The sequence below is a fragment of the Labrus bergylta genome, chromosome 11 (assembly GCF_963930695.1).
Source record: "Labrus bergylta chromosome 11, fLabBer1.1, whole genome shotgun sequence".
NCBI lineage: Eukaryota > Metazoa > Chordata > Actinopteri > Labriformes > Labridae > Labrus > Labrus bergylta.
In genome coordinates, this window is record NC_089205.1 from 20,873,723 (window position 1) to 20,891,759 (window position 18,037).

At 42.5% G+C, this 18,037-nt stretch overlaps 1 protein-coding gene across 1 annotated transcript in view; it reads right to left on the reverse strand.

The window, feature by feature from the left end:
- ppm1lb (protein phosphatase, Mg2+/Mn2+ dependent, 1Lb) overlaps positions 1-17,666 on the reverse strand; it is a 44,377-nt gene extending 26,711 nt beyond the window's left edge. Inside the window, exon 1 of the mRNA XM_020636124.3 lies at positions 16,759-17,666. Coding sequence (XP_020491780.1) covers positions 16,759-17,157 — 399 coding nt within the window. The 5' untranslated portion in view covers positions 17,158-17,666. The remainder of the gene's footprint in view (positions 1-16,758) is intronic.
- Between the last annotated feature and the right edge of the window lie 371 nt (positions 17,667-18,037).

Sequence of the window (18,037 nt, forward strand, 5' to 3'; positions counted from 1 at the left end):
TAAATTCCAATTTTGATACCATGGCAACAAAATAGAAGTTCTTATATATTTTTTTTAATCATACATTATGTCTATGAAATGTCAAAAAATGTGAAAATGCCTGTTAGAATTTGTGCTTGGGGCGCTTGTAGTTGGGGCATTGGTTAGTGCCCCATGTATGGAGCCTATAGTCTTCCAAGTGAGCAGCCCAGGTTCGAATCCGACCTGTGGCTCCTTTCCCGCATGTCATTCCACACTCTCTCTCTCCTTGATTTCAGACTCTGTCCACTGTCCTATCTCTCCATTAAAAAAGGCACAAAAAGCCCAAAATAAATCTTAAAAAAAAAAGAAAAAGATGACGTTCTGATTGCTTTAATTTTTGTTTTTAATTGGATATAATGTTTTTCAATAAAGTTGCTCAAATCTGTATCTACCTTTGACTTATTGTCTCAGCTCTAAATATAACATCACTTTTATGAATACAGACACCTGATGATTATTGATATGCAGATTGAGTCATCTCAGTCGTTTACATTCTGAAAGACTTTTGCCGCCACAAGGCAGCACTCTCTGCCAAATGACACTTCCACCATCTTGAGTCGACAGCTTCCTGGGCTCCACTCATCCCTTCCTGTGTCCATCCATTCATGATGGCTCTCATCTCCATACAGCTGGCTTCTCTGGCACAACTCTTTCAATTAAGCAACAAGGCTGGGGGGGGGGGGGGGGAGCCAACAGAACTCATATGGTGCAGAGTAACCTTCTCTATGTCACATGCATATCATTTCAGTATGCACATACAGAGTGTTGAGCAGCAGCAGGCCTGTAATTGGGACACCCATAAATAAGGAACAGAGTGACATCTGGATTTTCTGCTGATCTGTTTTGCATGAGATGCAAGGGTGAATAAATTGATTTTTTTTAATAGTGCTTTACTCTGCTGGTGTCATCTGGATTACTCCCCCCCCCCCCCCCCCCTCCACCCCCCCACCCAAATGCCTCCATCCATATCCTCTTCCTATTTCCTAACCTCAACCTCTTTCTCTGGCTGTCACTCTGGAGACAGATGTTGCATTTATCACTTTAATTACAAACCGCCTTCTTCTTTCCTCGGTCTGATTAGCGGCACAGAAAAAACGCACCACTGAAGAAAAAGCCATGAATAGAAGAGCTTCACTGCACCCTTTATAGATGTATGTATGTATACACACGCATCTATACCAACCTTACCATAAAAATGTCACTTCCCTTCACTCGTCCAAACATTGGCATCTTAGCATCTCCCTCACTCTTTCCCATTAAATGGAGCAAGGACCAAAATATCGATCAATGCAAGTCTTGTTTGTGTGAGTGACAAAGAGCAAAACCAAACTGTGCTAGCTGATAAACATCCAGACATTAATAAAAATCAATACTCATCTCCTCCATCGCCTGCTGCAAAATTCATAAAGCGTCCTGAGGAAAGTGAAGGCCTTCGTGTGTTTGCTTTTGTGTGTTGATGTGTCACTTTGTGGGGAGTACACCTTTTTCAGAACAACATTGATTAGTTTCAATGGACTCTGTTAAGTGCATATGGGGACAAGGCATTGCATGAGCAAGTCATGAATACAGGAACAAAAGAGTCGAAAAGGACTAGGGGATATGAGTAAGAGTACACTGAAGTGAAGCAGCTACTTTCAGCCTGTGAGTCATGACAGATTCAAGGACAGAGGCAGAGGTAGATCCTGCTTCACAGCAGTCTGTGTGACAGGCTTGTGGGAGGCCAATATCTCCCTTCCCACACTCTAGCAGAGCAGACTCTGGCCCAGAGGAACGGATGTCTCTGGGACATTAAAGTCTGATCCAGGATCAAAATGCCGTCTTACATTAGTCCTCTTACTGTCTGGAAGCCACCAAAACTAAGTCATTGGCACTGTGACCATTCTGATGTTTATTTTCCTTTAATTTATGTGTTAGGCTTATTATTCCCTTCGGTCAAACTGATTTCAGTGACAAAAAAGCATTATGACATATGATGAAGTGACACATGATGCTCCATGAGGGCTCTAATTTTGGGTACAGCCAAGTTCCCATACAACATAATGAGGACAGGAAGTGCAGCCAAAACCAAACCCTGTGCCCACTTTCCAAAATAATCCCCGATGTTGTTCAAACACTGCACTGTGTTTGTATTTCTGGCTGCATTTAACAAATATTTTGTGGAAAGTGTCCAATAACTCTGCATTCATTGGTCTCCGGCTAATGAATTGTATTAACGCTTAAACGCTGAATAAACTATGCCCACGTAGGGAATCATTTTGAATTGCCTCTGATCAATTTTGTGCATTCCGTTTGCACGCTCTTCTTGACAGATTGTACATTTGTTGTCGTGCCAGCGTGGTGAGGGAGGGCTGCAGGCGCGGTGGCAGAGCCAGCAGGCGCCAGGCCACGGGTCTCCAAGGCAGCCCAGTTTCCACAGCAGGTGCAGGACCATAATGGAGAAGACTCAGTCCACTTTGGCCTGTTCACTAGTTCCAGGCTTAGAATTCACTGCCCCCTCGAGAGGCTTCATGCTAAGAATAGAAAAAGGACATCTCAGCATTGTGTTCAACATTTTCAGAATTCCTTTGTTTTTTTTTTTCCACTCAGCTCTTGCAGGTCTTCTGACTTTGTGATGTTTCATCATAAAAGATTTGGATTCACTGTTGAGCTTGTTGCGTTTAGTTTTCAAAAGGCTGTACAGCACTTTCATGCGACTATGGGATTAATCATTTTGAGCTTTAAAAATAAAACTGACTTAACTTGAGCTACTACAGACTTCTTTTCAAAGACTGAACTTGTTTTTGTCTTTGTATGGCCTTATTACAGAGATGGACAGTGGATAGAGTCAGAAATCAGGCAGAGAGAGAGATATACCTTACTAATATGTTTCATTTTATAATCCACACTTATGCCTGCTGCAAGAACTGTTTGCAGTTTGAGACCATAACATTGCATGGAATTGTAAATTGAGAGAGAAAATTGAGGATTTTCTTGCACTCAATTAGGGATAAACCGTTGTCACATCAATTAAATGCTGGCGATCTAGTATACATAACTGTATACTGTATTTTAATAAGTTGGTGGTCTACCCGACCACCAATTTATTAAGATACATCCAATCTCATAAAAACAGACATGAAGCGGAGATCGACTGATTTTCACAATCATAAGGTAAAAAAAGTTGAATTATGCTAGTGTCTCCCAGCTAATTGACAAAGGGCTTTACCACTAATGGCTCAGACTGACTTCAAATAACTTTTCTTTTTATGTTCAATTTCAAATGATATTTTCTTCTTCCAAATTACATACGATTCAGAATTCAGAGACAAAAAAAATAGGTATAAGAGCTTACCACAGTGCAGGATGACATCTTCAAATGTCTTCTGTCATCAGACCAACAGTTCAAAACACAAAGACACCCAAGTCATATCGATGTAAAACTGAAAGAAGCTCACACTTGAAAAGAGAGGAATTTTGGAAATTGTGGTGGAATTTCAGTCGTTATTTAGATTATAATGTACAGATGTCATGAGGTTTATTCACTGTTCTCTAATGTCAGTCAGACCTGATAGAGTTCAGCTGTTATTAGAACAACAAGTACAGCTTAGAGAGTGTCAACTGTTCTTGATATCTGCAAGGACTTATTGTCTGCTCCAGTGTAATTGACATCACAGATTAGTCTAGGTGGGTCAATGTGACACGACCCTGATAATGATAATGTCTTTTGGGATATATGCGATGCCTTTCAAAAAGTTCTGCAGATGTGATTGAGCAAGACACGAGAACAGAAGTGTGATATTGAATCATGTCTCCTCACGAGTATTCATCTTAAACTTGTCATCAACGTAAGACATCTGAGTCAACTGAGTCTTATTGTAAGGAGTCAAGTCTTAATAATTTCCTCAACAGAAACTCCCTTGAAAACTGTCAAAATGAAAGCTCAATTTGTACTTTTTTTGACGATCCTGTTGCTGAGATGAAGTAGCTCCAGTCAGTAACACAAACCGATTTTTAACTGCTGTTATGTTACTGTAAAGTTTGAAAGCAGACTCTGATAAAGTAACAGGAGTTAGTCACTAGTTTCACACAGTGTACCACTGCAGAGCATGTCTTCAGAAGACATTATAATTTATGTTGTGTGTGTGTATGTGTGTGTCTGTGTGTGTGTCTGTGTGTCTGTGTGTGTGTGTGTGTGTGTGTCTGTGCACATGGGCGTGTGCTGTAAGTAAAAGTTGTGGACTCCCCTCAGGACCAGAAGCAGTAGACTCTTTAATATTTCAGAGCGGTGATAAATAAGTCAGACAGACTGCAGAGAGATAAGGTGACTCTGCGGATAGGGGTGAGGAGGTGGGAGGGAAGGAAGGAGGGAGACAGAGGGAGAAAAGGGGGAATTGATATAGGAAGGTGGAAAGAGATCTATAAGGTAATAGAGGAAAAGGTCAGATGGCATGAAGAAAAGGAATGGGGAGAGCAGAAAAGATTTATTTTTACTCTATAAGGCAAAATCCAAACACCTCTCACAAAATATCTACTTTAGCAAGCTTACTATACATTGTATCAGAACAGTCAGTAATGTGGATGAAATGTTGTATTCAATCAGATTTGAAAAGTCTTGACCTTCAATGTTCCCATTTTCTCTCATAAACACCAAAGAACAAAAACATATCTCCAGTTGCACTCCCCTGACAATACTGACCTCAGGTTGAATGACAGATTTTGATTTGTGCAGGACAGGAGAGATCAGAGGTGGATCAGAAAGCAGAGAGAAGAGATAAGAAGGTAAGGCGGAAGAAGAGGTGGAGGGGCTGGTGGATGAAGAGTTCGGAGGGTGGGGGAGAAAACAGAGATGGTTTCTGTGTGAAAAGGTCAACAGAGGCAGAGAGAATGTGTGAGAGAGAAGATGAAAAACAGAGGATTGAGGTGGGAAAACACGGGGAGGGGGGCGGACTTCCCCGCGGTGCCGTGGCCTCTAGTCTGACAGGCTTAAGATCAAAAGATGAAAAACCTTGACTTCATACACAATCTATCTCACAGCATGATATGCAGTTTCTGTATGTTTAGCCTCTATGTGTCAGCCCTTTGCTTCACACAGGCACTTAAAGCTTGGATTTTAAACATGGTGCTTTTTGTCCTGCACCACAAGCCTGGAAAATCTTTTGGCTGTGGGCATGTTGTCATCTCTAACCATCCATGTTTTCTTCCCCATATTCTCCAGAAAAAATGAACTTACTCCCTGCCTTTACTCCACCTCCAAACAGCAACTTTAAGCTTCCACTATCTGTAAGCCTGCAGTGCTTTCAATTCCCTCTGTGGTCCTTTCTCTCCTGACCCCACGAGGACACTTGTCGTCCCTGCCATCATTTTACCTCATCACTAACCCCTAAATAAAGCGTCTCACCTCTTCTGAGCAACTGCAGGTAAAGCGGCCAGCTTCAGCCGTTGGATAAGCTCATTAAATCATGACGGCAAGAGGGCAAAACACAGACTGCCAAGGAGAATAATTACATGCAGGTACTGGATGTGTGAGCACTTGCACTATGTAGAGGACTGGTGTCTAAAAATATCTGAAAGTTCAACAGGGAGGTAAAGAGGAATTAACGAGATAAGAGATTGGGAAAGGGACGATGGAAAAAAAGAAAAAAAAGAAAAGTGAATCCATAGAGAGAACGTATAGTCCCAATCTCCCCAGTGGGATTAGTGTAAATCTAATCTGCCCCGCTGTCTCTTCTACTCCTTTTAGCTTCAGCTTAGAGACGTCTCAGGAAGAGAGAAGGCAGCCTAAGAGCCTTGAGCTGTTAGCATTAGCTTCACGTCACCGTAAGCTTCCTCTGCACCACACTAATCAATTACCAACTCTGCTTATCTGCATCTAAACTTCCTATCCACTCAGAGCAATCACCAAACCCACAACCCTAACAAACACACACACACACATACAAATGCATGTAAAGCTATTTTAACAGAGACTCATTAACAAACACACTCGATATGATGGATGATGTACATCTGCTGAGCTAATGGGCCCCAGTCTCTGCAGCAAAACATCAGCACAGTCAAATTTACAATTTTCCAATAACTGGCTTTAATGTGGTAACCTGACAGTATAGAAAAACAACATCTGTGGAGGAGGCCAACACTGTACATGCCATCGAGCTGAGAAGATTACCAGTGGACTACCATCCATTCAGATATTCATTTATCACTAAATTTCAGCTTTTGAGAATTTTCAGAAGCTTTTCTTTTCTATTAATATATTATGGGGGGAGGGGTTGGAGTGTTGATAGAAGAAAATCAATCAGAACTTATGAATGATGACTTAACCTTGGAATGTTATCGACATTTTTCAAATGCTGTCATTACATTGTACAGCAGTTAATCAATTAATCAGGACAATGATTGAGTCAGACACAATGTTTTATCTTCTCCCCTAAAGGATCTGCTACTAAATGGTTTTTACAAGAATTCATTAAAATATATTTTTTTCAGTTTGTCTTTAAGGGCCAAGATGTATGTCTTGTATATGTGGTGTAAGGTCAAAGATTCCCATGTTAATGTTTGTTTAAATACTGTGACAGTTATGATTGACAAGCTGCACAATGATCACTTTAAACTAAATTCAACAAATTTTTTATTTAAGAGATTCCCACCACCAACCAACCCAAGCTTGCATGTTAACAGGACCATGTGTAATTAGAGCTGTGAAGTCACTATGGTCAGAGCCCGCAAACTGCCCCTTTCTGAAAGAGGCCATCTATAACTAGGAGTGCCAGTAAATAGCCCGTACCCGACTGGGATGTGGATAAATGGAGTGTTTATACTCAAGATTGCAAGCTGTGGTCTTTAGTCACGGTGGATTGAAAGTCCAAATAGGCCTCAACTTTAAATCCCACTAGAAGACACAGTTTATTTACTTCAGTTACTCTGATCAACATGTAGGCTTCAATTTGTTGGACATGACCCCCCCCATCTGCTTCTTCACCTCCTTAGGGCTAAGAACTTCATCTAGCCCTTGTGCAGCAGATGGTTCAACAGACAGTCCAACCAGTGTTGCCATGCCCTCGTTGCACCACCCGTCAAAATAAGTGCCCGGGAAAAAAAAAGAGAGGACCACAAAGGAAAACAACAGGGAGAAAAAAAAAACTCTAAAAAGGGTAATAAATCTCAAAGGGCCACAATCAACAGTGTGTGGCACACATCCAGAAAGACCTGGCTACACAAACGATAAAAGACTACTAATGCCTGTGAGTACACAAGCATACACATTGTACTCACAAAAGACCTTTCCTCCTCCCTATTGTAATCACAAGCACAAATGAATGGCATGCCTTAGAGTCAGTCAGATCCTTACTCCTATCCCGTGGGCCTTCCTTACACTGTAAATTAAAGAAAACCTGGATCAGGGTAAGTTCGCCGCAGAGTGTGTTTGAAGGTTTGTAGCTCGCAGAGAATAGAAACCATGTGCAAATAACCAACATTCATATTATCTGCATTCCTCCTGTCTGGATGGAGTGGTGTCTGGGAGGCTGTGAAGCACATGTGTGCAGCAGATCAGCTCTGGCAAGTTAACTTTTAAATCTTCAGACAAACATTTCTGCGATAGAAAAATGCCATTCACATTAAAAGGAAACAAACTTCCACTGGGAAGTGATAGGACATCGGTAGAAAAACACAACCAGGAGGCCTGCTGTATCTATTTACCAGGACGCACCTGCCCTACCCGGCAGCCCATCTGGCCAGTGTGAAGACAGGAAGAGCCACAACTCTGAGGGTTACGAAAATCACAGTCCAGTCTTTTTGCGCACACAATCACACCAATGTCGCAAACTCAGAACAGCTGCGACTTACTACCTTCTCTGAGCCAACATTCTCCTGCCGCCGGGCTTCACTGCCAAGACAGCGAGCAGGCAAAGTCCAAACTGACTCATCTATTTTCTCAATCCAAACAGACAAACAAACAATTGTGGAGCTGGCTGCGGCTGGCATGCAGACTTAGGCCCCTATAGTCGGATTTAAATTGTAGACGATGCTCAACGGGAAAACAAGCATTCTTTTATTTGAGCGTTTTACGTAACTGCACTCTACGAGCAAAGGGAACTGTAAATGAGACCAGCCAATTCCAGCCATGTGATTAGATTTAGGGCCTGCTAATCAGCTACATGCCAAAACAAACAAACATCCTGTAAGACTGTGCAATCTAATAGAACTGCTTTGGACAAATATAGCAGTGCTGGAGGCAAGCATTATGTATTCAGAGCCAGGCTGGTTTTGCAACCTCAATTGGATTTTAAACCTACACTTCCAACACAATCAGCATGCTTGGCATTTAAAATAGCTTACACATCACATGGGGCAGTGCACAGACATGGAGTGACTGGAGGTGGCATGTGGCCAAGCAGCAAGTGTGGGCACAGCGGGGCCGTGAGGGAGATGCTATAATGGGGGGACAGCAGGATGACATGGCCTCGGAGATGGAGTTTTTGTGACACATTCATTCACTGCCAGCCCCCCTAAGAGAGAGGAGGAGATGGAGGTAGGAGGGGGGAATAGGTGAAAAGAGAAAAAAGGGTGATGGGAGGGTGACACAAGGAGAAGGGGGGGGGGGGGGCGGGATTGGTAACCAAACACAACAGCTCCATTACCAAACCCACCCTTCAGTGCCATGTCCGCACAAAGTCGCCCCTCTGGCAGAGAGTTGGACAAAATGGGGAGGCACAAAGAGAGGCTAAACACCATGAAGTGCCAACTTCACACACACACAACTTTTCACACAAGACGGCCCGGCAAACAAAACTCACACTGATAGGTGGTGCGATGTGAGTGTGGAACAATGACCTTGTGGCTTCTTTCTGCTTGGAGGTGTGTGTATATTTAGTCAGGGAGTTTGAGGAGAAGTGTTTGACAGAGCGGGTGTTAAATTATTGAGCAGTCACTGTCAGAAGGGAAGGACGGCACACTGAGGCTGAAGAAGGCACTCTTATCTGGTGCTACATGCTGTTGGCAAACACACAGAAAGACCTGTCAAACAGACACACACACACACACACACACACAAATCAAACCAGAGAAGTGCATGTTGTCTTGAACCTTCTGATTGCTCTTATGTTCTTATGTGTGGAGAAGTTTTTCATTTCCTTGGACACACTGGAGAAAAAATATGACTAAAAACACATGGATATCGTAAAGGGCTTGTCTATGTGTTTGATGGAAAACTTGATGACAGTGAAAAGATGAGATCACAGATGTTTAACTCCAGGGCTAAACCTTAAAAAAGGCAGCAGCCCCACTCGTGCTTGTTTTGGTGTTATACTCTTTGACTACACTCCTCAGTCGCTCCCCATCAGTCCTCTCGCTGCAAGGAATACAGACTTCACCACCAATTACCAAAAGGTCAGGAGACTTTTCAGTAGAGCCCTCCAGCCCTCCTGTCTCTTCTCCGCAGCACGAGTATTTTCCAGCAGAACCTGACCTCCTGTGTGCTTTTTACTTTCCACTTCAATTTGCATCAAGCCAGAACTGAAGAATGGAGCTTCAGCTTTCGCCACAAGTGACAGAAGTGGGCACAGAAAGTTGAGCAGTGACGAGCAATTTTTTCTGATCATCATTAGATAAATTCATCCCTGCTGCCCTGTTGAGTCAGTGAGCAGAGTAAACTGCTTGCACTGACAGGAATTCAGTTTAACTCAAGGACACTTCAGTGTATGACTAAAGCTCTGCAGCCCGAGCCGGGTGGTGAAAGGACTGTCTCCGTGTTCACCGTGCAGTCACATTCATGTCATGGTTTAAAGAGAAAAGAAGGGGTTTTGAGTGAAACAGCCCCTGCAGAGGTACTAGATGTCGTAAATCAATAATAAGGTAATTAGTTGACCGCTTGTGAGGAGCGGAAAAAAGCTTTCAAATCAGTTCATTGACATTTCACCATCTTAAAAACCTAACATAGTCAAACTTTATGACAAACCGTTTCACATCTTACAAGTATGTAGCATCATTAGCGTAGATTTGGAGGAGTTATTGTGTATTTTATGATTATAGGCCGATATACAGCCGTCTTTTAGCTCTGTTTGGGTCTCCATCAACTGACTAAAGGGGTTCCAATATGTGCACCAACTACCAGTGAACGGTAACGTTACTATTAAAAGTAAAAGTTTACTGCCATTAAAAAGTAACTTGTTACCACACTGCATTGCATATAAAGAAAAGAAACACATTAGTAGTTTTGCATTACCAAAAAGGAAAACCCTTTTGCAACTTGTTACACTCCCCCTTCATTGTCCATTGTTTACTGGAAATAATCTGTGACTGCAGCCTAATAACAGGAATAACAGATGTGCGATAACCTTTACAGCTCTTTGTTATGCCAACGATCTGAAAACAAACTGGGCAAAGGCAGTATTAGGTACAGTTGCTTATATAAAAACAATAGGACATGGGCTCTGGAACTTTCATTTGACCATGATGTTCTTGTCCCTTTCGTCCAAAAATTCAACAAAATAGGTATATTTTCAAAATGTATATGCTGTCCTCTCTGCCATCTTGCTAGATGAACTAGCTAGCTACGCATGTTGACAAACCTGTAGGTGTACAGCCTGCTGGTACCCAGCTACCTGCCCAGAATTGGGATGTGCTATTTCTGCTTTCTATTTCGGTCCTAGTAAGTATTCTCATGATGCAGTATGATTCTAAAATATTGATTAAGCTGCTTTAACAATTCATAAAGTCCTTATGTATTGTGTTATTGTTTATTATTTGCCATTAAGTCATACAAACGAGCTGGGGTTACTGACATCACGTGATAAAGTGTGCAGCAGGTATCTGTCTCTCACAGCAACATCGTCTCTCCCTGGAAGTCTTGATAACACCGGACTGTTCCTCTGATCTCCATGTGACTCCTCAACTTCCATGACGGAGAAGGTGAGCATCGTCGTGTGCAAGCTTCGCAACACACACACACACACACACATATTCACACACACCCACTCTTCATTTGCTCTCTCTGTCTAATCCTGTAATGCCAACAGAGCAATTAGTCACATAGCGGCTCCTTCTTTCATCTCTCTAGGGGGAGCAGACTCAGGAGGAATTCAAACTGCTTAGTATCTTAAGTATGTAACTCACCCCATGCACTGTGAGAATAACACAAACATGAACATAAGCCCATTAAAGAATCTAATATTCAAACAGCAGCCTCTCTGGCTTGGAAAGTCAAGAGATGAGGTATAACTAGAGCCCGATCGATTAATCAACCAGCTGATAATATTGTCCGATATTAGCTTATCAAGTGACTATTGGTATCTGCTATTTTTATCGATATGCGGCAATATTACTAGATTTATTTACCAGTCAAATAGCATTTCAATTTAGTTTCATCATGTAACACTAGCAGTTATTTCTGGCTGTCACCAGCCGGGTGTGCGAGCTGGATTATAACAAGCATCACTTTCCAGAGTGTTAAGCGATGATGCACATACATGTGTCACTCATGTCGTAATATTTTGTGTTTTATAAATGTATTTGAGGTATCAACACGGTAAATGTGTATATCTATATCTATCTTTATACAAATCGATCATAGATCTAAGGAAGATATCGGCCGATATATCGGTATCTGATTTTTTTCTTTCTCCGATATTGACCCCAAAAATCCCATATTGGTAAGGCCCGAGTTATAAGGTTGAAGCTGAACTGGCCATTTAGCCTGATTAGATGCAAAACAAATCTACAGTCAAGCTACAATAAAGAGAGGGTCTCTTTAAAATGGTAATTGTTCCTGTAGTTGTATTGTTTTTTTTCAACTACCCTGCACTCTCATCACCTTCTTCTCAGTTCTATCATCTATCAAAGCCCAATTAGAGACAAACACCACTGATTGAAACTGCATGAAAGAGAGCTGTGAAAAAAAGAATCAACAGAACTGCAGCTGAAAGGATAGGCAAAAACAGACCGAGAAAAAAAAGCAGCCCCTGCAATTCAAAGTTAAACAGCCATAGCTTCCTCTGTACTCTACAGCTAAGGTGATTGTGCAGCGCCTGAAGCCACAACCTGACAGTGAGGCAGGGAGGAGCAGAGTGCGGCTGACTCTCTCCATGCTAGTATGGAATAAATGGCTCATGTTGCAGTTATATAGATGGAGAGCCCAGGGTTATCACTTTCATGCAGGTTACTCCCATACGTCAGCCGGAAATCTATCTCCGTTTAACAGATAAATCCCTCCCTGAGCAAACGTTTAATGTGACTGAGACCGCCCATGGATATATACACATTAAACACTGATTTTTAACACTTTGAAAATTGAATTTGGACTGTGTGTGTGTGAGAGGATGTGTGGCGCAGACAGATATGGAAAGAAGCGGAAGATATCTTAATGTTATTTAGCACTGGCTGATGCTGCTCCTGGTCTTGAACCGATTGGTTGGAGTGAAGTGTTGGAGGAGTCACAGTGTCCATCTCAATAAAGCATTCAAATTTATTTTTGACCTTATAACTTCAACTTTCTTAAGAAAGTGCAGGACTTTTCGTTTTGCTGTTCGTAACGTATGCTATGTACTTTATCCAAGAGTGAGGTGTGCTAATTAAAGTGTAGATTGGCTTATCTTAGTTTAGCATAAAGACTATAACAACTATAACTGTCTCTTTTGAAAGTGAAAGCATTTACCCACTCGCAGGTAACTGACATGTTCAAGCTTGTGTGTTTAATGGGGCGCGCTGGTCTCTCGTCTCGAGCGGTAGGCCCGGGTTCGCTTCCACCCATGGCCCCTTTCCGCATGTCATTCCCCGCTCTCTCTCCCTGGTTTCCGACTCTGTCCACTGTCCTCTCTCTGCATTAGAGGCACGAAAACCCCAAAAATAAATCTTTAAAAAAAGCTTGTCTGTTTAATCTGTACACCAACAGAAAGGTGAAAATAAAAAACTGTAGTTTTATAAGTGATTCTCACAGGCTGTAACAAGCAGTGAGAGTGAGAGTCAACTTTACAACTATGAGGTTGCCAGATAAAGAGGAAGTTGCATGGTACTGAATTGTTGTTAGTGGAGAAATAATTACACCAAGCAACTTGATTTAAAGCCACTAATTACTGTTGTCAAGTTTCTGAGTTTGTAAGCGTTACATAAAGAGAGAGAGTGAGCGGATTTAAAGACCTTTGGACAGAACAAGGAGTGCCGTTTCCATGTTGTGAAAAGCCGATTGCCTCCTGGCTACAGACACATTACTAATACCAACTTTCAAATACGAACATTTGTCAGAAATTCTAACAATCTCGTTGCATTTTGCGTCTCTTTTGAACACTCCTACACCATTTCACAGGTCTGAATGCTTTTTCAGTGAAAACTAATTCTGAGTGATAACATTAGGTGCACTTCTTGCTTTCAAACGCTCTGTTGACAGCGTGCGCGCTTTCACAATAAACCGCCACTCATCTTCGCAATAACGTATGATGTATGACGCATTTTTAACACAAAGAAGACCACAAAGAGAGAGAGAGAGAGAGAGAGAGCTTTCTGAAAGCATTAATGCAACAGGATGAAGTCAAAGAAAAACGCAGCAGGTATTTTTTTCTTCTCATTTTCCAACAACAGCCTCAGTGAGGCCTGGTTGAAGAAACAGTCTCTTCCCCTTTTTGTTTAATCTCTGCCTTTATTGACTCCAACCCAACAATATGAGACCTGTTGAGGTTGATGCCAAGTCTGGGGAGCTGCATAGATGTTGACACAGGCCCGACTTGACTGTAGATTGGCTTTGCATCTGCTTTAATGAATGTGTACAGTACGTAGGTTTGATGAGCAGAGAACGTGCGTGGGAAGAAATGAGAGCGGAAGACAACTCGCTAACTAGTCAGCTGAGACACTCTGTATTCCTCGTGTTGCCTTGGGCCCCCGCGCTTCATTGGATGCCCTGCATTGCTAGAAGAAATATAGATTCACTAACCAGAGGAAGTTGCTTCTGAAAGCTGCTGTCTGGCAACCAATCCTCACACTTCAAAAGGACGTGTGGGAATGAAAACAGAGCAACATTTTCCCATGGACATGCAGTGATAAGACAGCCTCTCGCCTACGTCGGCCAATGTGTGAGCCTTCTCTACGCTCTCTCACTCACTGTCTCCATTTTCAGCAACATAAACAAACATACATCTACTGTTCACTATTCATTTGTCCTCGTCTCATAACCATATAGCTGAAGGGCTGACAGGTTAGGCAGCTATGTCTCCTGAGAGAAACTCCACAGAGGAGAGAAGCATAGGGGGGGAAAGGCCGAAGGGGAAAAACAATCCAATGACCACTTTTGGTCAAAAGCTGCAGCAGTCAGCACTGCGGACTAAAATTTAATTTCCCCTAAAAGAACAGCTATCCTCTATGCCTTTGCCTGCCTATTTTTAGCATGCTATCGTTCAGCCTCAATCAGACCACAGCAGTTGAACTGGAAGAGGGGAGACGGTTGCTGCCCGTCAGGCTCATAACAGCAAGAGGTCCCTTCATATTCAGAGATGGCTGATCAAAACAAATGTATGATGTTTAATGTAAAGCTGAATGAAGAGAGAAAAAAAGTCAAAGACAGAGGGAAATCGGATGCCCTGTGCATTACAGATTGTATTTTTTTTTTTTGTCTGTGTGACTGTCGCATCCAGCTGAGGTCATGGTTGTTGTGCTAAAAAAAAAAAAAAAAAACAATGCCAGCGTTCAAGAAAGCCATGACTTCATGATAAATCAGCGTTTTCATCCTCCCACAGAGCTGTGGCATCATCTCGAATGCTCTTTGTCCCTTTCACTGACATCTTCTTCAAGGCTCTCTATGAGTTGCTTTGTTAAGCTGTTCCCTTGCTGCACTGACAATTTCAATGCTCATGCTCTCGTGTCAGGAGACAATGGAGAGAAAAGACATTTTCTTATCTGTTAAAAAAAAAAAAAAAAAAAAAAAAGTATCGACAGGGGGTGGACAGCAAGCAGCCAATCAGCGATCTAATGACCCACTTGAGTCATGCTTTCCTTCAGAGTTCTGAGCTCAGCTAGCTGAAGCACACTAAATTGACTTCATCTTCCTGCTATAACGGGGGCCTTTCCGAAAATGTTCCTTTGGCACAAAAAACATGAGATATATTCATTTTTTTCTTGGTTTAAAGCTTTAAATAGACACGATTCAGTTGCCTTGCCACATGGTAAGAGTGGGCGAATGTGTGTGCAGGGCTGTAGCAAGGTATTATGGGCTCCATGGAAATAGCGTCTTTACGGAGTATTAACTGATTTTTCACTAACTCAATTTAAACATGAAATGCACTCAGTCTCAAAGAGGGTCTTGTTCAAAGACCTCCGTTAATCAAGTTTTGTGATAAGTGTGTGCATACTGCTGATAATGTTTTTTTTGCTTTAATCCAATTACCATGTAGACTAAATATGGAAACAGAATTTTCTTGCAGCTCAGTTTTGGGACCTTACAACCGCATCGCTCAGCAGGTTTAAATTGGAGCTAGTTGAAAACCAAGTTTGTGTCATGAAGATGCTGGAGGGTACTTTGTGTGTCACTTTGAAAAGCCAATGGTCGTGACTGTATCTGATTATTTGGGATAAAAAAAAAAAAAAGGGCTGGTATTATGGGCCAATTTTCTGTTGCAAAGTTTACAATTTTGACAACTTAATTGAGAGTATAAGAATGAGCTGGTATCAAAAGCCAGGGGGGTTTAACACCATAGGTATCCAACAAACTGGGAATGAGAAGGAGCTGGTTTTTGAGAGACACACAGGTCTGAAAAGCAGTGGAGTCATTTCAGTAGTTGTCTTGCTAGATTTGACAAGCCCATTACTTCACAAGATAAATCACATAATGTCTGCTTAGTGAATCAAGTTGTTCCAACAGCTTTGTGTGTGTGTGCCACTGTTGTGTCGTTAACTATGCCTAATTGTTTTGGCCATAATAGAAAATGAAATGTTTTGCTGCTTTGAAGAACTACCTTTTGCAAAAACCTGTCCCATTTTTGAGAGTACTGGGAAGACATGGTAACGCATCAGTCATACGTTTATGTTGGTGTCCTCCATGGTGCGATACCCCCCCCCCCCCCCCCCCCACCTGGACTCACGTTTCTGGTAGGTATCTGACTGATGCACTACAAAAACCTGCGATCCCAGCACTTTCCCATCCATAGTGGTTTTAGGATATTGGTTTGGTCCATCACAGGTGAACAAGTCTTTACCTTTCGCAGTCGGTTTAATGGAACCCAATTTTTGCTGGAATGTGATTTTTATCGTGTTTGATCTTAAAGGTGCACTATGGAGTTTTGGTGGTGAAATTTCAAAGTTGGAGAAGAGAAATAATTCTATGCTATAGTTTCTGAACTGAATACACAAACATTACTCAAAGAAAATATGGGTCCCTGGAAGCCTCACTGTTGCGCCCCCACCCCACCATAACTACTCGTGTAGCACTTTATCTTCAAATATTTTCTCCAGGGATCAAATTTTCCTCAGAGGACAGTTTGTGTATAGAGTTATGAACATATACCACATAATCTCTACACTTCTCCAACGTTCAAATGTCTCTACCAAAACTACTATAATATTTTTAAATTGTCAATGTGGTCATATAAGAACTGTTGAATTTATTCACTTAGTTTCAGCTATAGGCCTACTTAAATTAACCAATTTGGTTGTAGTTCCACTTATTTCAATGTGAAGTAGGCCTGATTGATGGCTTGGAAAGCAGGCTAGTAATTCTTAAGTATCTTCCCCAACTCTGGATACAGATACGAGAACATCTCCCCTTAAACACACCACACTCACCTCTCCTCCATGGCCGTCAAAAATCCCAAATACAGAAGGATGACTCTTGTTGACGAGGTCGGCGAGCACCTCGAACCGGTCCTCCATGTGCTCTCGTCGGCCCTGGATGGAGTACACGGCCACATTGTTGCTTTTGAACTCCCACGTCTTGGAGAACTGCGCGTCCAGGACGTCTAGCCCGCCGAAGCGTTCGTTCTGCATCATCTCCGCCACTTTCCCCTTGACCATCTTGACCGCGTCCCGGCTCGACTTGACGATGGTCTTCACTTCGTCCGTGTGGAAGAAGTAACTCCAGAGAGCCAGGCTGATGCACAGCAGAAACAAGGTCTCCGGTCTGAGCAGAAAATAACGCATGATCCTTCCTAACAGAGACAGCAGGGTCATTGTATCCTCTATCATCTACTTATTCACATGCAGGAAATCGCGGCAGGTTGTGCGTCGCTGGCCCCCGCCGCTGATTTCAGTCCATCGTTGGTGGCGTCGGTGGCTTGGTACACCATTTAAACGAGCCTTTGTGCACCCAGAGACATCAACTAACACACTGACTAAACGGTGTCCCCTTCACTGCATCTTACACTGGACTCAGCAGGCAGGAGATACAGAGACAGGGAACAAACACACGGTTAAGGTGGTCCGGAAAGGTCCCCTCTAGCATGCAGCCCCGCAGTGAGTCACCATCGGCTGTGTGTTGACCGTCTGATGCGGTCTGAGAACAACCGACTCCCCCGGACAGAAAACCAAGGTGTCTCCCCCCCCCCCGCCGCCGCCAAATGAAGCCTAGTAGTTGTTGGCTGGAGTGGAGGAGAAGGCAGAGCCTACCTTCCCGGCAAGCCCCTGCTACTGTGTTCCCCAGTCCTGAAATAGCGGTCTGTGTTGAGGCTCTCACATTCCCAGCTGCCACACTGCCTGCGCCTCTCTGCTGGTGCCCGACTAAACAGCGGTGCTGCCTTCAGGTGCAGCTCGTATTGTAGCAGGTCCTCAAGCAAGTGTTCCACAGAAACATACGGGTCTGCCTATAAAAGATATTCAATAAAAATACTCTGTTGGATAATACTGTACTCTTCTATGCTTCTGCTGCATTTTTTTTTTATCTATTTATGCAAATGTTAGTTAATTCCCCAAAAAATTGGTCCGATTTTTTTTAACAAAACATCTTTACATTACAATATTTGATAAGTAGCTTATGCAGAATATTTGAATCAAGCCATTCAAGTCAAGGTATCTTTATTTGCAAGACACTTTTCAATGTAGTTGCAAGGCAATTCCGGCACTTTACAGG